Source organism: Schistocerca cancellata, chromosome 2, assembly GCF_023864275.1.
Source record: "Schistocerca cancellata isolate TAMUIC-IGC-003103 chromosome 2, iqSchCanc2.1, whole genome shotgun sequence".
Taxonomy (NCBI): domain Eukaryota; kingdom Metazoa; phylum Arthropoda; class Insecta; order Orthoptera; family Acrididae; genus Schistocerca; species Schistocerca cancellata.
This window is the reverse complement of record NC_064627.1, coordinates 28,397,289-28,420,238: the sequence shown is the minus strand read 5'-3', so window position 1 is coordinate 28,420,238 and position 22,950 is coordinate 28,397,289. Positions and strand designations below refer to the sequence as shown.

General features: G+C 43.0%; 1 protein-coding gene across 1 annotated transcript in view; it reads right to left on the bottom strand.

Annotated features, from left to right (window-relative positions):
* The window catches only part of LOC126150401 (PDF receptor-like), a 452,937-nt gene that overhangs the window by 6,061 nt on the left and 423,926 nt on the right, over positions 1-22,950 (bottom strand). The window contains exon 13 of the mRNA XM_049915875.1: positions 11,151-11,389. Coding sequence (XP_049771832.1) covers positions 11,151-11,389 — 239 coding nt within the window. The remainder of the gene's footprint in view (positions 1-11,150; positions 11,390-22,950) is intronic.

Sequence of the window (22,950 nt, the reverse complement as noted above, 5' to 3'; positions counted from 1 at the left end):
ATGCTCGCCCGTACAGTGCCGGTGGAACTCGACGTGCTCTGCATGAAGTGCAGCAACTTCCCTGGCCAGCACGATCTACGAATTTGTCTCCATTCGAGAATGTGTGGGATACGGTGTGACAAGATGTGGCTCATGCGACTCGTCAACCGAAAAATCTTACAGAACTACGTGAACAGGTCGAGCAGGCTAGCTAACGTACCGCAGAAGAGTATTCGCCATCTGTACGATCCACTGGATACCATAGTCAGCGCCCGCATTGTTGACTAATATGGTTGTTTCAGCGTGTGTCGATACCTCACAGCTTGTGCTGTTGGTCTGCTAATGTAGTCATCTCATGTTATCCATATGCACAGTTGCAAAAATAAACCTTCAGTGAACTGGAAACCTCTAAAAGATAGTAGCAATTTTTTGTCCGGCGGTATAGTTCTACTAGGTCACATACATCTCCATGGTATCTTTTACTGGGATGTTAGTAAATAAAGATCAGACAATCAAGCTCACCAGTACAGCAATTGTGGATACTTGCACTGTGCGTAATAATTCTGAAAAAAATTATTTTAATTCCTTATTCTGAAAGTAGTCGGAAGTAACATACTTAGTCAGTGTGTGACGATTTTAGAGTGGGGGGAAAAGAAACCGGCCAGGCAAAGTAAGGATACGCTCAGAGAAATACAGGGCTATTACAAATGATTGAAGCGATTTCATAAATTCACTGTAGCTTCATTCATTCACATATGGTCACGACACACTACAGATACGTAGAAAAACTCATAAAGTTTTGTTCGGCTGAAGCCGCACTTCAGGTTTCTGCCTCGAGAGCGCATTGAGAGAAAATGGCGACAGGAGCCGAGAAAGCGTATGTCGTGCTTGAAATGCACTCACATCAGTCAGTCATAACAGTGCAACGACGCTTCAGGACGAAGTTCAACAAAGATCCACCAACTGCTAACTCAATTCGGCGATGGTATGCGCAATTTAAAGCTTCTGGATGCCTCTGTAAGGGGAAATCAACGGGTCGGCCTGCAGTGAGCGAAGAAACGGTTGAACGCGTGCGGGCAAGTTTCACGCGTAGCCCGCGGAAGTCGACGAATAAAGCAAGCAGAGAGCTAAACGTACCACAGCCGACGGTTTGGAAAATCTTGCGGAAAAGGCATTTCTTTAACAGGAGATTGGAAAACCGATGGATCGGTCGTGGTGGAGATCATGGTCAGCAATTCATGTCATGGCCTCCACGCTCTCCCGACTTAACCCCATACGATTTCTTTCAGTGGGGTTATGTGAAAGATTCAGTGTTTAAACCTCCTGTACCAAGAAACGTGCCGGAACTGCGAGCTCGCATCAACGATGCTTTCGAACTCATTGATGGGGACATGGTGCGCCGAGTGTGGGAGGAACTTGATTATCGGCTTGATGTCTGCCGAATCACTAAAGGGGCACATATCGAACATTTGTGAACGCCTAAAAAAACTTTTTGAGTTTTTGTATGTGTGTGCAAAGCGTTTTTAAAATATCTCAAATAATAAAGTTATTGTAGAGCTGTGAAATCGCTTCAATCATTTGTAATAACCCTGTACACTCCTGGAAATGGAAAAAAGAACACATTGACACCGGTGTGTCAGACCCACAATACTTGCTCCGGACACTGCGAGAGGGCTGTACAAGCAATGATCACACGCACGGCACAGCGGACAAACCAGGAACCGCGGTGTTGGCCGTCGAATGGCGCTAGCTGCGCAGCATTTGTGCACCGCCGGCGTCAGTGTCAGCCAGTTTGCCGTGGCATACGGAGCTCCATCGCAGTCTTTAACACTGGTAGCATGCCGCGACAGTGTGGACGTGAACCGTATGTGCAGTTGACGGACTTTGAGCGAGGGCGTATAGTGGGCATGCGGGAGGCCGGATGGACGTACCGCCGAATTGCTCAACACGTGGGGCGTGAGGTCTCCACAGTACATCGATGTTGTCGCCAGTGGTCGGCGGAAGGTGCACGTGCCCGTCGACCTGGGACCGGACCGGAGCGACGCACGGATGCACGCCAAGACCGTAGGATCCTACGCAGTGCCGTAGGGGACCACACCGCCACTTCACAGCAAATTAGGGACACTGTTGCTCCTGGGGTATCGGCGAGGACCATTCGCAACCGTCTCCACGAAGCTGGGCTACGGTCCCGCACACCGTTAGGCCGTCTTCCGCTCACGCCCCAACATCGTGCAGCCCGCCTCCAGTGGTGTCGCGACAGGCGTGAATGGAGGGACGAATGGAGACGTGTCGTCTTCAGCGATGAGAGTCGCTTCTGCCTTGGTGCCAATGATGGTCGTATGCGTGTTTGGCGCCGTGCAGGTGAGCGCCACACTCAGGACTGCATACGACCGAGGCACACAGGGCCAACACCCGGCATCATGGTGTGGGGAGCGATCTCCTACACTGGCTGTACACCACTGGTGATCGTCGAGGGGACACTGAATAGTGCACGGTACATCCAAACCGTCATCGAACCCATCGTTCTACCATTCCTAGACCGGCAAGGGAACTTGCTGTTCCAACAGGACAATGCACGTCCGCATGTATCCCGTGCCACCCAACGTGCTCTAGAAGGTGTAAGTCAACTACCCTGGCCAGCAAGATCTTCGGATCTGTCCCCCATTGAGCATGTTTGGGACTGGATGAAGCGTCGTCTCACGCGGTCTGCACGTCCAGCACGAACGCTGGTCCAACTGAGGCGCCAGGTGGAAATGGCATGGCAAGCCGTTCCGCAGGACTACATCCAGCATCTCTACGATCGTCTCCATGGGAGAATAGCAGCCTGCATTGCTGCGAAAGGTGGGTGTACACTGTACTAGTGCCGACATTGTGCATGCTCTGTTGCCTGTGTCTATGTGCCTGTGGTTCTGTCAGTGTGATCATGTGATGTATCTGACCCCAGGAATGTGTCAATAAAGTTTCCCCTTCCTGGGACAATGAATTCACGGTGTTCTTATTTCAATTTCCAGGAATGTATTTCTGGCGCTAGGAGATAGCTATTGATTCTGAGATTTTTTCCGTGACCAAATATGAAGAACTTTAATCTCTACTGGAAGGCTACGTAAGCCATTTTCTTCTAAGCGAGAGCATTAATTATGTATAATAATGCTTGCCGGTAGCTGTCTGGATCATTCACACACACGCACACACACACACACACACACACACACACACACACACACACACACACACACGATTCACTGCCTGACATTTCACGTTCTCAGCACAGTAACTCGATGCCAGCACGATGGCCATTCCACCTGGTAATGAAATCCAATGCAGTATTCATTGGCGTATGCTACGTTTACTTCAACGTAGTAACTTACACCCGGGGAAGAAACAGCGAGACTTTCATTAATGTAATTGGCACTTTCTACAATATTTTCAATTTTACTAACTGAAGGACAGATATATACTGTTTAACATAAGCTCAAAAGGCATCCCTAAATAAATCATGACAAGCATCATTTAAAATCATGTAATTCCGCCCCTTGACTTGATAGCTGCCTTGATTCGCTTGGAAAGTTAGTCCACAAGATTTGCTGAGGCTGACGTTTTACCTGTGTCCCACCATGTCCCTCAGATTTACTATGGCCCACTGGCCCACAGGATAGGTGATGTTGCAGGCCAATCGAGATGTAATTGGGTGAGGTAGTGTTCAGAAAACCAGTCATTTATTGTTCCAATCCCTTGAACTTTTTTGTGTTGTCGCCTTCATGTGCCTGTGTGAGATGGCATGCGACGTTACCGATTCCAAATGTTCATTGCATGCAGTTTTCGATAAAATGTTCTCTCACTAACTGATTGGGATGAAACTTCATTTAGTGCCCACAGCAACTCATTTAGGGTTTGGAAGCGATTTTGATCCATAAGCCGTGATCCCCCTGTCAGAATCCCTTCCCGACCGCAGTTCTGAAGTCGTTTTTCGTAGCCACGTATCTGACACTACTGTTTTCTTGTCACGTCGAACATTCCGCCTAGAAACACTTACAAAAGCCGCAACTTCACACACCGCTTGGCCACTGGCACGCCAGACACGATTGACCCTTTTTGCCACTCTGGCACGTCCTTACATGTACCCATGACCGCGAGAAACAAAAGTCTCTCTGATCTTTCTTAATTCTGCTCACGTAGAGGCAGTGCTTATGCGGTTGGGCACATGACTTGATCGATACGTCATCTGTAAAGGCTTAGCTGTTCTCCCGTACGCACTGGGGTGACTAAATTTTCGTCTGGTGAGATCATATTTTTCTGCAATTATGAAAAATTAGTACGGAACAGCAATATTTTTCCAAATGTGAACATCTGAAACATGGTCATGTTCCTAGGAGGAAATATTCTGTTCAAATTAAAAAGTGTTGCAATCGATAAAGTTTTGTCAGTACTGTATTTGCATAATTACTCTATTACATATCATTAGTCTGTAAGTGAAATAAAATTAAGATGAAGTATTATCAAAAACCAGTTAAAAGTTAAATACATTTAAATTGGAAGCTACTGGCAGTTAACACTAACCTCCATTTCGGAGAGAGGAAAAATTGTTAAGACACCAAAGAAACCTCGTCTTTTGCAAGTATCCTGTGTTCCATGGGAAAATGGTTCAAATGGCTCTGAGCACTATGGGACTTAACATCTATGGTCATCAGTGCCCTAGAACTTAGAACTACTTAAACCTAACTAACCTAAGGACATCACACACATCCATGCCCGACGCAGCATTCGAACCTGCGACCGTAGCGGTCACACAGTTCCAGACTGAAGCGCCTAGAACCGCACGGCCACACCGGCAGGCTGCATGGGAAAGTGACTCTTGTTTGAAGGTACAAGAAGGTGAACGACTGATGAACTGTACACACGTTACGTAAGTAGTTTTAAAATATGCAGTGTTTCACTTATCAAAAATTCTGTAACTACAGAATTAACAATGTTCTAAAAATAGCTTTAATATGCTATACAGTACTTAAATGTTTACAACTCTTAATAGTTACGAACAATGCACGACAGTCAAGCTCATGTGACACACCAACAAAAAACAGTAGAAAATTCCAGAAACTGCCTGTGGCGGTCTGTAGTGCGGTTCCTTCATGACATTCTACAATCAAGCAATACACTGTAAGATCGACCAGAAAACATCATGTGTTCCTAGGAACGCTACCCTCCAGGTACAACACACTCCCATACAGATTGAATTGCATCGGGAATGGGCTACAACCTTGTCTCAGTTCCATCTCAACTACAGTTTTACCTCCATATCCTTCGACTCTGTAACTGCACTCAAGACAAGCATTTTATCACTGCAACCTTCAAAATTCCAAGACAATACAATCCATAAAACATTTCCAAAAGCTTCCTCAAAATCTACAAGTACTATAAACGAAGATTATGTTATTCAGCTTGAGCGGTCAGTGGCGATCTGTAGAACTTCTTAGCCAAAATCACCTGTAAACGATCTACACTGTCGATTAGCTGTTTCGGTATGTGTGTTTAACATCTTCAGATGCGTCAATTCATCCATTAATATCAAATCATACAGAGATAAAACTATGTGTATAATAGCAGGTATATTTTAATAGCATAACCCTGTTACAAGAAATCTGTCTAAAAGGTAATTGCATGTATCCTATACTACATATACAACTACACATCATGTAATTGTTGTAGCTACTGGAATTAACGAAGTTATCCACTATTAGTATATTTATGTCACTGTTGTATTCGTGGTAATTATTTAGGTTGTGATCCGCACTATTACACTACATAGTGTAGCTACAGAGGTGTAGCTGAAGGATGTACGATGGGTTAGATGGTAGTGTCGACAGTTGAGAAGAATGCCTGCGAGGTATGAGGACAGGCAGACATTGGGGCAACACTAGTTCTGTTTACCCCCTTCCGTTGTTTTATTGGCCTTCCGAAAAAATGTTGTTAGCCATGTTGTGTGTCATTATCAAACGGTTACGGTCTCACGTTTTCTTTCAGGTTTTCATTGACGGCGCCACTCCCAAAGGGTAAAGTTCAAATCAAACGTGAATGCAGACGTGGCATCTACAGTAAAAGTCAGAAACAAACGCGAGAGACCCTCCATTGACGATACTTTAATTGAATGAAATGAATCGAGTGCCATTTCAGTAGCTGCTTAGACAGTAGCAGTTTAATCAATTATTGATACAGTAGGTACTTGTACCAGGCAAACAATTGGAGAATTTGACTGCTAATATTTCGGAAGTACCTATGCACTAATAACATGTGATAGTTTAATACATTTACGTCGCTCGAACCACCTCGTGTCTGTCATTTCACATAGCTGCTTTGACGAAACTCTTTTTTTAGAACAGGTGCTTTCTTCCCAGCTACGGACAAGGCATGGTTGTTAACATAAAGATGTAAGTACTAAGGAATTGGTGGTCTTGTGACATTGGTTGCGTCCTGGAGACAATGAAACTGCAGCAGTAGAGAATCTTGGGGTATACCTGAATGGCTGGACAACGAGAATTTAAATAGAGATGATATCATTAGACGGATGTACTAGGTAACAACCGCAAACAAGTTGACACTGAAAAGAATTCAGGAAGCCATATCCCATGCTAGACTACTTCTTCGTTCAGCAATTGGAAGTTGGGGTCTCGACAGTAGTTATCCTGTTGTTGAGGGGTGGCGTGTTTGGCTAGTAAACAAAGTGATTAAAACGTCCGGCGTTCGGGGTCTGAACCTCGAAAATTGTTCAATTTTGAAAAAAAAAATTCATGAGCAATGGCGACCTAAGACCTTCGGCATAACAAGTCACACTCTTGCAAAGGCCTTGTCAAAGATGGCGGAGGAGCAGACAGATGTTCAGGACACTCTCCTGCTCTTAGGGTGGGACACTGCCCATAAAATGTGGAATAATCAGCAATGTTTAACGATATGAGGATGCAGAGGCAAATGGAAACCATTTCCTTAAGGACTGGAATGTGTATCCACAGAATATATGGCCTGTAACTGCAAAAGTTTCATGATGATCTCTCCACTCGCAAAATATTCCGCACTAGTCCCACATTGGGATCCCAGGGAGGCGACTGCCAAGGGAAGGCTGACCATGACGAAAAGACTGATCAACCAACAAAAGGATAAAGTTCTAGGAATCCATGTGTGGAATGTCAGAAACTTGAACAGGTAGGGAAGCTAGAAAATATGAAAAGGGAAACGCTTACGCTCAGTACAGATATACGGGGGCTCAGTGAAGTGAAATGGAAAGAAGACACGGATTTTTGGTCAGGAAAGTATCGAACAATATCTACAGCAGCAGAACATGTTATAACGGAAATAGAATTGCTGATGAATAGGAAGGTAGCGCAGAGAGTGAAATGCAGTGAACAGTTTGAATCAACAGCAAAACAAAACCGACAACAATAGCTCGTGTGTAAAATGGCTCTAAGCACTACGGGACTTAACATCTGAGATCATCAGTCCCCTAGGCTTAGAACTACTTAAACCTAACTAATCTAAGGACATCACACACATCCTTGGCCAAGGCAGGGGTCGAACCTGCGACCGTAGCAGCAGCGCGGTTCCAGACTGAAGCGCCTAGAACCGCTCGGTCACTGCGGCCGGCAACAAAAGAAATAGTTCAGCTGATCGACGAAAGATCGAAGTAAAATAGTGTTCAGGGAAATTCATGAATACAGAAATGTAAGTTACTTAGAAATGACATAAAAAGGAAGTGGAGGGAAGTAAAGCGAAATGGCTGCATGAAAAATGTGAACAAATCAAAAGAGAAAAGGTTGTCGGAAGTACTGAATCAGCATAGAAAAAATCAAAACATCCGTTGCTGAAATTGAAACCAAGGGCAGTAACACTGACAGTGCAGTGACAATTCCACTGTACAATACGGAGGAGAACTGAGATAGTTGGAAGGAGTGCACTGAGGATGTCCAAGAGGGAGAGGAATTGTCTGACAACGTGACAGAAGAAGAAACGCGAGTCCACAGGAAAGTGATAGGGGATGCATTATTAGAATCTAAATATGGAAAACCTTTGGAAGCCTTAAGATCGAAGGGGTTAAATAACATTCTGTAGGAATTTCTAAAATAATTGAGGGAAGTGGCAACAGTTCGACTGTTCACGTTGCTGTTTACAGTGCAAGAGACTGGAAATACACCATCAGACTGTCGCAAGAACGTCGCCCACACAATTCTGAAGACAGCAAAAGCCGACATGTGCGAGAATTATTGGACAATCAACTTGACAACTCATCCGTCCAAGATGATGAAATTAAAATACAGGAGAATGGGAAAGAAAATTGAGGGTGTATTACATGACGATCAGTTTGGCTTTAGGGAAGGTAAAGGCACCAGAGAGGCAATTCTGACGATGAGGTTGATAATAGAAGTAAGATTGGATTTGTCGACCTGGAAAAAGCATTTGACAATGTATAATAGTGGAAGGTGTTCCAAACTTCGAAAAAATAGGGAAAAGCTATAGGGAAAGACGGGTAATATGTAACACGTACATGAGACATGAGGGAAAACTGGGAAACGAAGACGAAGAACGAAGTGGTCGGATTATGAAGGGTGTTACGCAGGGATGTAGTCTTTCGCTCCTATTGTTCAAGCCATATAGATATCGAAGAAGCAACAACTGAAATAAAAGAAAGGTTCTAGAGTGGGACTGTGATAGAAGGTGAGTGATAAGAGTCGCTGATCACATTGCTATCGTCAGTGAAATTTAAGAAAACAGGATGAATGAATACAGAATATGGATTTACAGTACATCTGAAAAGACGAAAGTAATGAAAAGTAGCAGAAATGAGAATACCTAGAAACTTCACATCAGAACTTGGGAACAGGAGGTAGAGAAAGTTAAGGAATTCTGCTACGCTGGCAGCGAAATAACTTACGGCGGACGGAGCAGGGACATCAAAAACAGACTAGAACTGGCAAATGTGGCATTCCTGGCCAAGAGAAATCTGCCTGTATCAAACACAACAGACCTTAATTTGACGAAAAATATTGTGAGAGTTTACGTTTGGAGCAGAGCACTGTATGGTACTAAAAGATAACTATGGGAAAACCGGGTCAGAATTGAATCGAAGCATTTGAGATGTGGTGCTACAGAAGAAGAATGCTGCATATTGGGTGTACTGATAAGGAAACTAATCAGGCGGTTCTTCGCATAATCGGCGAAGAAAGATTATATTGAAAATACTGACAAGAGGAAGGGACAGTATGATAAGGCATGTGCTAAGACATCAGGGATTAACTTCTATGGTTTTAGTGGGAGACGTAGAGGATGAAAACTGTAAAGGACGACATAGGTTTTGAAACGGATGAAAGCAAGGGGAAACTACAGCCGTAATTTTTCCCGAGGGCATGCAGCTTTACTGTATGATTAAATGATGATGGCGTCCTCTTGGGTAAAATATTCCGGAGGTAAAATAGTCTCCCATTCGGATCTCCGGACGGGGACTACTCAAAAGGATATCAGGAGAAAGAAAACTGGCGTTCTACGGATCGGAGCGTGGAATGTCAGATCCCTTAATCAGGCAGGTAGGTTGGAAAATTTAAAAAGGGAAATGGATAGGTTAAAGTTAGATATAGTGGGAATTAGTGAAGTTCGGTGGCAGGAGGAACAAGACTTCTGGTCATGTGACTACAGGGTTATAAACACAAAGTCAAATAGAGGTAATGCAGGAGTAGGTTTAATAATGAATAGGAAAATAGGAATGCGGGTAAGCTACTACAAACAGCATAGTGAACGCATTATTGTGGCCAAGATAGAGACGAAGCCCACACCTACTACAGTAGTACAAGTTTATATGCCAACTAGCTCTGCAGATGACGAAGAAATTGAAGAAATGTATGATGAAATAAAAGAAATTATTCAGATAGTGAAGGGGGACGAAAATTTAATAGTCATGGGTGACTGGAATTCGAGTGTAGGAAAAGGGAGAGAAGGAAACGTAGTAGGTGAATATGGATTGGGGCTAAGAAATGAATGTAACCTCTCCCCGATGTTGTTCAATCTATATATTGAGCAAGCAGTAAAGGAAACAAAAGAAAAATTCGGAGTAGGTATTAAAATTCATGGAGAAGAAATAAAAACTTTGAGGTTCGCTGATGACATTGTAATTCTGTCAGAGACAGCAAAGGACTTGGAAGAGCAGTTGAACGGAATGGATGGTGTCTTGAAGGGAGGATATAAGATGAACATCAACAAAAGCAAAACGAGGATAATGGAATGTAGTCGAATTAAGTCGGGTGATGTTGAGGGTATTAGATTAGGAAATGAGACACTAAAAGTAGTAAAGGAGTTTTGCTATTTGGGGAGCAAAATAACTGATGATGGTCGAAGTAGAGAGATTATAAAATGTAGACTGGCAATGGCAAGGAAAGGGTTTCTGAAGAAGAGAAATTTGTTAAAATCGAGTATAGATTTAAGTGTCAGGAAGACATTTCTGAAAGTATTTGTATGGAGTGTAGCCATGTATGGAAGTGAAAAATGGACGGTAAATAGTTTGGACAAGAAGAGAATAGAAGCTTTCGAAATGTGGTGCTACAGAAGAATGCTGAAGATTAGATGGGTAGATCACATAATTAATGAGGAAGTATTGAATAGGATTTGGGAGAAGAGACGTTTGCGGCAGAACTTGACCAGAAGAAGGGATCGGGTGGTAGGACATGTTCTGAGGCATCAAGGGATCACCAGTTTAGTATTGGAGGGGAGCGTGGAGGGTAAAAATCGTAGGCGGAGACCAAGAGATGAATACACTAAGCAGATTCAGAAGGATGTAGATTGCAGTAGGTACTGGGAGATGAAGAAGCTTGCACACGATAGAGTAGCGTGGAGAGCTGCATGAAACCAGTCTCAGGACTGAAGACCACAACAACAACAGGTTTTGATACGTGCAGCAAATAAATTAGGACATAGGGTGCAAGTGCTTCTCCGAGATAAAGAAGTTGGCACTGGAGAGCAGTTCTTGGCAGGCTGCATCAAGCCAGTCAAAAGACTCAAAAGAAGAAAAGTGGCGATATTCCAGTCATGTGTACTGAGTGACAGTGAAGCAGTTAGAACCGTGTTGGGGATGTCGTTCGGTGATTGTGCGGACGACTTCCCTGCGACGTAAGGTGTCAGGACGTCAGTGTGCCTGCACTTACACTGAGCAGCGGGATACGGACCTTTTGCGCTTCTTGGAGGTGGGCGTGGCCACGCCGCCGCCGCCGGCGCCGGCGCCAGCGGCTCCGACCAGGGCGGTGCAGGCGACGGGGGGCGGCTGGCGCGCGCCGGCCGCCACGTAGACGCCGGAGAAGACGGACATGCGGCGCGCCGCCGACGCCTGGTGGTGGCGCCGCAGCAGCAGGTACACCGACACGCTCTTCACGATGGCCGCCCGCACCTGCGGCACGCCACACCGGTCACCCACCATCCACCCGTCAACGTCCAACCGCTCGCCCCTGGTTATCCAACAAGGGGCCGCACCGACTGGCTCCCCGTTTACGGGATGTGAAACTTTGTCGTCAGACATCAGTTTCCTAAAGCAATACGAAACAATTTAAGAAACAATACATTAAAACGTTTTTGAGTGCCGTTAAGGGGCTCCGGAACGCCCTATACTTGCAATGTTAAAATAACGCTTATAAATTACGTCTTTCCTCACAAAGTATTTGAGGTAGGAAGTTGAACTTTTTACAGATTATTTATTGGAATATGGGCTACAACTGAACACGGGGATTTTACAAAATTTTAGTTCATTTATTAAAGATGATTTTTTTCAATTGTAATGAAAATTCACATTTTTTTGTAATTTTTTATTTATATATTCAAAAATATACAGTTTTTTGGAAAAAGGCTGTGTTAAATTATGCAGAACATTTACTGAAAGTTTGAAACAAATATGTTTGGAAGATCCTTACAAAACATGTAATTAGTATGAGAAAATAAAAGTTTTGGGAATCGAGCGACAAAGATTGGATTAACTTTTTAGTGCATTCCAGGTCCATAAGATGGATTATCTTCATCCTCTGCAAACTCCTCCTTCAGCTTCCTCTTGTTCCTCCTCCTGTTTACTCTTGCTTGTATTTCTAGACTCTTTACAGCCCTGTCTGCAGCCCGAAGGCGTTCCTTGTCTAAAGCAAGCATCGCTCGTACCATGTTAGAACCTATCTTCATTCCCATATTTCTAAATACCTTTGGCTTTCCAACGTTTCTCCTTTTCTTAAAAGCCTTCAGAGGATTTCTAATAACTTTACTTTTACTCATTATTATACTTCAACAAAACAGGGACTCAAGAAACAGAATTAATTACAAATATTTTCGAGATAACGACAGAGTAAATAAACATGAAACAATCGACAATCACACCAGCGATATATATTGAACCATCACAGGTTAGCCACAACACATACTTTATCTCACATCACTAAAATGTACCTGATGAACACGGACGTTAATAATAACACCATTTGACAGCAGTTTAACAGCGCCACAGTGGGTCACGCCCATGTAGAACACATTTCAAAAAAAATTTAAAAATAGTTGTAGTCGTCGGAATTGAATAAATTATATATCTATTAAAAGGTAATAGTCTGCAGATTCAGAAAACGCAAGAAAGTAAAAATTGAACATTTCATGATTATGAGCCTTTCCGGAGCCCCTTAAGTGTGAAGTAGGCGAAGTTAAGAAAATGAGCTACGTTGGAAGCATGATGGACCAAGCAACGAGGACATGAGATGCGGATCAGCGCAAGGAGAGAACGCATTCCCAGTCAAGAGACGTCTGTCAGTATCAAACATCGGCCTTAACCTGAGGAAGAAATTTCTGAAAACGTACGCTCGTACAGCAATGTACGATAGTGAATCACGGCCAGTGGGAAAACCGAGACAGAAGAATATACAAGGGGCGTTAAAAAAGTATGCAACACATTTTCAGCTTCGGTTGAGAAATCGTGTAATTTGTTATAGGACATTATGGAATAATCCCGCTTCAGTCTCTACAATTTCGCGAAGTTCCCACTGGTAGCGGCGCTATACGTAGCCTTCAAACTGGCGCATGTAATTGCAAGTGCGTTTCGAGCAGAGACCTGTCAGAGAGTTTCTTTTGCTGGAAAACCAGAGCATCGCAAATATTCGTAGGTATTCATAGGCACTTGCAGAAGTCTATGGAGAGCTGACAGTGAAGAAAAGCGCGGTGCGTCGTCGGGCGAGGGGTCTGTCATCATAGCAACAATGGCACCCAATCCTGTCCGATCTCGAACCTGTCTGCCGGTCACACTCAGCTTGGCTCCTGCAGTGTTGTAACGAGAGGACACTCCCGTTCGAGGTGATGGACGGATCACAGACACCTCGCTCCTCATCTGCCCGTGTCTACTGGTGGTGCTGGCACATCGTCCGCCAGTTGGGGAACTCAAAGGTGGGCGCCCGCTGGATTCCGCGGTAAAGTCATAGCGACGGTCTTCCGGGATTTTTAAGGGGTTATTCTGTTTGATACCCTCCCTCATGGCGCAACATCAACTCTCAGGCGCACTGTTCTACTCCCAGGATACTGAAGAAACGACATCAGCGTGTCCGTCGCCATAAAAATGCAAACCAACTTCTCCATGACAACGCCAGGCCTCACACGAGTCTGCGCACCCGGATAGAGATCACAAATCTTTATTAGACTGTTCTGTCTTATCCACCTCACAGCCCGGACCTCGAATCATCTGTTTAGTCCAATGAAGGATGTACTCCACGTGGATGGCGGGGAGGTTACTGATGCACCAAGAAGTTCGCTTTGACGTCGACCAGTAGAGCGCTACCATGTGGACATAAGGGCCCCTCCTGTGAGGTGGTGTAAGGCCATCGCATTGAACGGAGGTTATGTTGAAAATAGGGTTTTGTACCCAAAAGAGTGGGGAATAATATGATGGAATTCTGAAGCAATCCAACCCTCTTTCGGAAAAAATGTGTTACTTATTCAACATCCCTCATAGAAGTGTTTGAGATGTGGTGCTGTACGAAATTGTTGAAACTAAGTGGGCTGATAAGAACGGTAGGGTTCTCCGCAGTATCGACAGAGAATGAAACATATGGAAAACGCTGACAAGAAGAAGGGACAGAATGATAGGTCATGTATTAGGTAAGACGTCGGGGAATAAATTCATTGGTACTAGACGAAGCTGCAGAGATTTGGATACACACAACAGTTAATTGAGGACACTTAGCGCAAGTGCTACTCCCAGAGGAAGAAGTTGGCACAAGAGAGTATTTCGTGGTAGGCTACCTCGAACCAATCAGAAGAGTGATGACACAAAAATCAAGACAAAATATTTTGAAAATGTTATGAGACGTGCTTAGCGTATACGTCTGGAAATCGTTAAGTCGCTCGTCCGAATCTCACTACCTGTAACTTTTTTTCCTTCCTTTTATGTAAATTCTGTATTTATTATCTGACTGCTATTGTAAGAGTCGAAGAGTGTGATAGTGCACAGCCGTTCTCTATCCCCGATGTTATTCAATCTGTACATTGAGCCATCAGGAGATTAAACACATGGCAAAACGGGAAAGGCAATTAAATTTCAAGAAGATGAACAGCAACGTTTGAAGTTTGCCACTGACACTGTAATTCTATCAGACACGGCCAAAGAACTGGAAGAGCACCTCAACGGAATTTACAGTGTCCTGAAAAGAACTTATAGCAATGTTTTGACCAGGCGAAACTACAATCGTCCAGCGACAACTGTGGGTCCTTTGAGTGCTATGGGACGTGATTGATTTTTTAACAACAACAGATAAAATATTAGTTTACTATATTGCATGAATGAATAGCAACATTTACTTAATTGGAGTCTATAGAATATTTACAACGGCCATTGACTATGAAGGCCTCACTCAAAGTACCATGTTCAGGATTAACTAAAGTACATATTTATATGAAGCTCCACAAACACTATTCCATCACTACGTTGTTGACTGCTGAAGCAGAGGTCACAAACGGAGACTGAGCTCTTGCATGTGCGTCACCATATTGACGTCAGTGTGAGGACGCTGCTTTGAAGAGAGGGAGGTAAGGTCTTCTGGAGCGCCCCCCTTACGTCATTGCAGATCAGATTGCAGCGATCCCTCGCTATTGTCTCTGGAATCGATTCACGTTTCCGACTTCTGTTGGCCACCGCGATCTCCGGACGATACCACAAAGGTGAATATCGAAAAAGTAAAACGTGTGTCTTGAAATGTAGTTACCTTAAATCAGGCAGTGCTGAGAGAATCAGGTAGGGAAGTGAGACCCTAAATATACGAGGTGAGTTCTGCTATTTGTGTAGCAAAGTAACTGATGACAGCTGAAATAGAACAGGTATTTTTTTCGTGATGTAGGGAACTGCAAAGGGTTAAAACTGCAGAGGGAGACGTAGACAAGAGTACAGTCAGCCGCTTGAAATGGACGTAGGTTTCAGTAGTAACCCAGATCTTGAGATGCTTGCAAAGGTAGAGCAGCGTAGTGAACTGCATCGAACCAGCCTCTGAACTGAAGACCACAACAACAGTAACACTCACTTTCAAATGGATGCTAAACAACAAATACTGTGTCATAATTTTTTGACAAAAATCTGAGGTTTTCATTTTTGACTACCAGTCACAGGTAAACCAAACAAAATTCGATACAGACATACTAAATGACTTATTATTAATGAAAAGAAGCTGATACACATTAATAATACAGTTCACTCTCTATAAAGAGAAATTCATTTGATTTTCTATTTGATATTTCGCACTGTCATATCGAATTCTTAATATTGTGAATATTCGCATTTTCTTGCAGTTAGTAATTTAAAAAATAAATACTTTGCTTTAATTAGAAAATTATGATTCAGTATCAGTGAATTAATATTTTCATTTGTTAATAACTATAGCACTGAAATAAGAATACATTAAAAGAGTCGAGTTGTTGCATATACGATTACTAGACTTCGACGCTATACAGTTCGAAATGCTTTTAACTTAAGAGCGCTCAGTAAACATCACTTTCAGAGGAGATTTTTTTCCAATTTCGTCTTACTACATTAAGAAATTTAATCTTGTAATTGCCAAAAAAAAACGAAGCTCACTAACTTTTACGCTTCTCCTGTAAGCTAGATACCAAACAAATAAGGACGGCGCTTAAGTAATACTGCATCCAGATAAATACTTCTCTTTTTGTTTCTGTCAGTCGTTTAAGAACGTACACAAAAAAGAGCGATCGATCACGCCCTGGCACAAATATGGCATCCATCTCATTCAAATAGTATGATGTTTGGAAAGTAAGACCATCTACATGACTCGCTGCATGCTTCATTCGGAGATTCAGCTCAGGACTTCGCAAGCGTTAATGGTAGGGTTAATAGGTGGTAGCCTTTATATATTTCATCTGTGGTTGCCCCACTCCACGCACCGTTTGATCTTCTTATGCTACGGCCAAACGAGCTCGTTTTTCACGCTTGTTTAAACCGAATTCAAAAAACAGTCTGTCAGGGCAGACCACGGGGCGCTTTTGTCTGCGGTGGCATTTGTGCTGCACACTTACCATTAGTATCAACTATGAGCGGAATTTCGCTAGATAAGAATGCCTTGTAGCGTGTGTCCCACTCAAACCTTCCTGATTTCAAGAACCCAGGTGAGAAAAACCGCTGTAGATACGGCAATGAAAAATGCACCACATTGTAGAGCGTCTCAGGGAATTTATATTCCCGCGTCAGAAATGCCAAGTATCGTCGCCAGCGTGCAGTATGGCCGCATGAAGTGAAAATGGCGACTCCACAGCAGTGCGCGCAAGCAGTAGTGTGGTTTGCAGAAGCAAAATCGCCGATTACTGCACAAAGAAATTATCGTTGTGTGTATGAACGCGATCCACCTGATGTGAAAACAATTAAGGAATGGTATAGGAAGTTTCTGGCAACAGGAAGTGTTCTCAAACATTCTGATGGTGCACGTTACGGAGTTTCAGAAGAGACAGTGGAGGACTTCAGACAAACGTTTCTCAGAAGCCCACGTAAGTCAATTGGTCAAGCATCGAGACTATGGTCTCAGAAATTAATCGATATAAACTTGACCTGGTGGTGGTACAACAGACTCACAAAGAGGATGGTAGATGTGTAGATAAACACGAATTCGGCACTGGTTTTGTAATACACAACAAAGCTGCAAATTCGGTGAAGAAATTCAAAGCTGTTAACAAGAAGAGAATATTCAACATAGTACTGGGAAACAAAGTGTCAGACATCACATTCATCAATGTACATGCCCCAACTGAGGGTAAAACAGATAAGGAGAAGGGAGAGTTCTGTGACCAGCTAGAACAAACAATTGAGAGCACACCAACTAGATTTATCAGAATAGAGCTGGGAGATTTTAATGTAAAAGCATGAAAAGAAGAATTCTACATACCAACTACAGGAAGGCACAGTTTGCATGATGAAACCAATGAAAACGGTCAGCGGATGATCAACTTAGCTATTCCAAAGAACCTGAGAGTAAGTTCGACTTACTTCGAACACAAGAGAATACATAGGGAACATGCTGTTCACCGGATGGAAGAACCACTAGCCAGATAGGTCACATCTTGGTGGACCAGCGCTATAGCCATAGAGTCATGCACGTCAGATCATATAGAGGAGCCAACTGTGCGTCAGACCACTTCCTCATTGTGTGCAGGCGTGCTCTCATGTTCACCTATATGCATAAGAAGAAGGGGACATTAGAACCTGCTTTTAATGTTGAAAAACTACGAGAAATTGCCATTAAAGAACAATACGCTATAGAAATCAAGAACCGTTTTGAGGTCCTAGAGACTACTGAACCAAGAGAGAACCTGGAGGAAAGGTGGAAAGAAATAAAGCCGCGGTATTAAGTGTAGCGGAAGATACATTGAGAAGAAAGAAGACAATGAAGAAGAGGAAATGGTTCAACGAGACATGCCAGAAGGCTACAAAAGAGAGAAGGAAGATGAGGGAGAAGTGGGTAGCTGACAGGAAGAATGAGCAGAAAAGGGAACATTTTATCAACATCAGAAGGGAGACAAAGCGAATCCTGAGAGCATAGGACACAATATATCTAACCAGTCTGCTAGAAAAAGTTGATGCAGAGAGTCAAAACAAGAACACAAGACAGTTTTTCTTATACACAAAAAATTGGAAACGTGAATTTCAGAGCCCAACTTTTTTCATTAGAGATAAGAATGGAAATTTGATTAATGACAAGGAAATAATTGTAGAAAGGTGGAAAGAATACTTCTCAGAACTGTTGAATTGCCCAGAGCCAGATGAGATATTACCTGCAAACACTACAGAGGAAAGATGAAAAAGAATGGGAAGTTAGTGAAGAGGACTTGAAGATCGCAATCAAAGGACTCAGAAACAACAAAGCCCCAGGGGAGGACGGAATAACATCAGAATTAATGAAGGAGGGAGGTGAGAGCTTACACTTAGAGATATATAAACTGATCCAGTGATATGGGAGAAGGAGACACTGTCAGAAGAATCTAAATTGGCTATAATATGCCCAATACACAAGAAGGGAAACAAAATGGAACGTGGTAACTACAGAGGAATCAGCTTGTTGAATGTAATGTATAAGATGCTGTCGATCAGTATCCTCAGAAAATTGCAACCATCCATAGCGAACAACAGGAGTGCCAAGCTGGCTTTGGACCAAACCGATCGACAATAGATCACATTTTCACGCTAAGACAATTCTTTGAAAAACGCTGGGAATATGATAAAGATATCTAAAGCGTGTTCGTCGATTTTCAACGTGCAGCCTCAGGAATAGCTTATATAATGCAATGCGTGACTTCCGAATTCCTGAGAAGCTAGTGAGAATGGCGCAAGCTTGTGTGGAAGGGTCAAAGGCAGCAGTACGTTTCCGAGGAGCGACATCAGAAACATTCGAGATTGAGACAGGCCTCAGACAAGGAGATGCTCTCCCATGTGTTCTGTACAATGTCATCTTAGAGAAAGTAACAAAAGAGTGTAGGCAACAGGACTCGGCTGGAGTAGAGATGGACGGTAACTTTAACCGTCTCGCATATGCAGATGACATAGTACTACTAAGTGAATCAAAGCACGAGTTGAAAGGAATGTACCACAACATGGAAAATTATGCAGGGAAGGTAGAGCTCAAAGTGAATCGAGACAAAACAGAGCTCATGCAATTAGGAAGAAGACAAGAGCAGGAAGAATTTATTGAGATAGGTGGCAAGAGGTACAAGAGAGTGCACCATTTCAGATAATTGGGATCTTGGTTTACCACGGACAACAATATAAATATGGATATCAAGGAATGAATAGCAGTGGGAATGAAATGCATGCATTCCCTCAGAGAGACGCTCGGCTCTAAATCGATCTCAGTGAACACTAAGATGAAAATGTACGGTTCAAAAACATGGGGCATGACTAAGCGAGAAAAGGAAAAACTATTAATATTTGAAAGAAGAGTAATGAGGAAGATATGGGGACCAGTTTTAGGTAACGGAAAATGGAGGAGGAGGAAAAACGAGGAAATCTACCTTCTGATGCGACAATCAACTACCCTGCAGAAAATAAAGAGCAAAAGAATACAGTGGGTGGGCAATGTAGCCCGTACGCCATATGGAAGACAGGCGAAGATGGCACTAGAGGGGAAACCAAACACCAAACGCCACAATGGACGACCAAGGCAGCGCTGGATGGACGACTTGCCGAAGATCCTAGCACCCCTGGGAATTGAAGACATGTGGAGGAATCGGGCACAAAACAGGAAGGAATGGAGGCAGTTCGTGGAAGCAGCGCGTGGTCTGCAGGGCCTGTGATCGCTGAATATCTATCTGTCTATTTGTCTATCCAGGCAACTTCATGTACCTCGATCAACATTGCATCGTGTAGTTCACCAGCGTCTTCATATGTGTGCTTACAAAGTGCAACATCTAACGCCGAACGACAAATCACGCCGACAACAATTTGCTGCGGGTATGCTGCAGCGTATTGACATGGGTGCCAGCCTCCTGGAAAGATGTTTATTCTCAGATGAGGCAACCTTTCATCTATCAGGAAGTAATAATAGGCATAATGTAAGGATTTGGTGTTCGCAAAACCCGCACGTTGTCATTGACATATTCGTGATAGTCCTAAACTAAACGTCTGGTGCGGGCTAATCCACGACAGGATTATTGGACCGTTCTTCTCTGCGGAACAAACAGTGAATGGGTCAGTGTATCTGTACATGTTAGACCAGTAGGTGTACCCTCAAATACAAGACTTGCAAGCCAACATCATTTTTCAACAAGACGGAGCTCCGCCGCATTGGTCAACGGCTGTTCGCAAGTTCCTGGATAGGAAATTTCCCAATCGCTGGATCGGAGGCCGAGGACCCATTGCCTGGCCACCACGTTCACACGACATTACGCCGGTTGATTTCTTCATGTGGGGATTCGTGACGGAGCGCGTCTATGGGACCAAAGTGAACGATATTCCTATGTTGCGACATCGTATCATTAATGCGATTGCAACAAAAAGAGAGGAAATGTTACAAAGAAATTACCAAGAAATTGAATATTGACTCGATGTTCTTCGTGCTACAAATGGTTCACATGTAGAGGCGTCCTGATTATAAGTAAATAAATTCTTTGAGATGCATTTTTCATTGTCGTATCTACTGTAGTTTTTTTCCTGGGTCTTTGAAATCAGGAAGGTTTTAGTGGGACACCCTGTATAGTGTGTAGTGATAGTTGTCCAATGGCGTCAGTTAATCTATAAAAACGCGTGCCATTTTTTATTCATGATCGCTCTTTACATAGAGGTTCGCCACTAACGCAGTGGAAACAGCTATAATTCAGTAATATTTGCCTGTGCTGTTGAACATTACAGTAAGGACAACAGGACAATGCAACACCTCACACACGGAAAACATCACGAATAAACAGCGTAGCTCACAAAACACACAATTGAAAATGGGAATAATTTTAAGGAAAGCGTCGAGCAAAAAACAAATATAAAGAAAATACCCAGGCTTTCACATACTAGTTCTAATGATTCAAATAAAGATTTATAGTTAGACAGAAAACTTATTCATTATGTGGCATCCATAGGTGGAAAACACGTAAGAGTAGTTAAAGCTGGAGATCAGGCAGCGCATACTATAGCTGCAAGCACTTTTCACTTGTACTTATGACCATAGCAGACAGTAATTATTGTTTTAGATTCACACACGTCGGAGCACTTAGTCATCAAGGAGATTGCAATGTATTCTAAGTAACTCAAGAATGTAAAACGTTTACAAAAAAACTTTGAATTTGACAGATGCAGCACCTTACCGAACGATCCTTGAGGACTGGAAAGCCCCTACATGTCTGTGGCCGATGAGCCCTTTGCAATGAGTGTCAACTTAGTGAAACCAAAGGTTGCAAAAACATGATCAGTAATATGACTGTGCTCAGCGGGGAACACATGGCTCTCCTCAAATAACAGGCACCAGCTCACCTCAGCATAAGTATGCCCGCAATTATTCATGTTCGTCTCGAACCTATGAGGATGTAACACTGAGTCTAAACGAAAATGAGGTAGCATATTAGTTCTAGAAACAATAGCTATTGTGACGTCAATGTAAATTAGATCTGCTCGACGAGTATCAGCTACAAAAGTGCACCACTACGATGAAAATATAATACAGGAGACACAGCAAACTTGTTCCTAACCGAGCTAACAAACGCATAGCAGTTTAGCTACAGCATCCTTGGCGTGCTACGATTGTTAATGTGACTGAAACGGATAAGCGCCACAGAAAATACAAAACGCAATCCAGGAGAAAGCAAATAATACGCACTGTCGATGCTAAAACAGTGGTAACGACAGTCACTGCTAATCACCTTTTACTGAAGCACAGTGGGCTAAGCAGGGCTTAGAATCCCACACAGTCATTTTTATTAATATTAATTCATTACAAGAATGTTAAAGCAGTGAATTTAAAAGTAGTGGATATTTGTGGTGCCCTGATAGGGTTAACCGTAACAAATAGTAGTTGTGGCCTCAGTAACTTTTTGATGTATGATGATAAAACGAATTGTTTTAATTGAATCAGCTGTGGGTTCTTGGTGAGACATTGTAAATTAACCACACAAACACTGTTTTTGGCCTTGATTCAAAATTTCTTGTTAATGTTTTTACACAACCTAGGTTTCGTCTTGTAAGCCCATTTACAAGAACTTTTTTTTCTTTTTTGTCATCAGTCTACTGATTGGTTTGATGCGGGCCGCGACGAATTCCTTTCCTGTGCTAACCTCTTCATCTCAGAGTAGCACTTGCAACCTACGTCCTCAATTATTTGCTTGACGTATTCCAATCTCTGTCTTCCTCTACAGTTTTTGACCTCTACAGCTCCCTCTAGTACCATGGAAGTCATTCCCTCATGTCTTAGCAGATGTCCTATCATCCTGTCCCTTCTCCTTATCAGTGTTTTCCACATATTCCTTTCCTCTCCGATTCTGCGTAGAACCTCCTCATTCCTTACCTTATCAGTCCACCTAATTTTCAACATTCGTCTATAGCACCACATCTCAAATGCTTCGATTCTCTTCTGTTCCGGTTTTCCCACAGTCCATGTTTCACTACTATACATACAATGCTGTACTCCAGACGTACATCCTCAGAAATTTCTTCCTCAAATTAAGGCCGGTATTTGATATTAGTAGACTTCTCTTGGCCAGAAATGCCTTTTTTGCCATAGCGAGTCCGCTTTTGATGTCCTCCTTGCTCCGTCCGTCATTGGTTATTTTACTGCCTAGGTAGCAGAATTCCTTAACTTCATTGACTTCGTGACCATCAATCCCGATGTTAAGTTTCTCGCTGTTCTCATTTCGACTACTTCTCATTACCTTCGTCTTTCTCCGATTTACTCTCAAACCATACTGTGTACTCATTAGACTGTTCATTCCGTTCAGCAGATCATTTAATTCTTCTTCACTTTCACTCAGGAT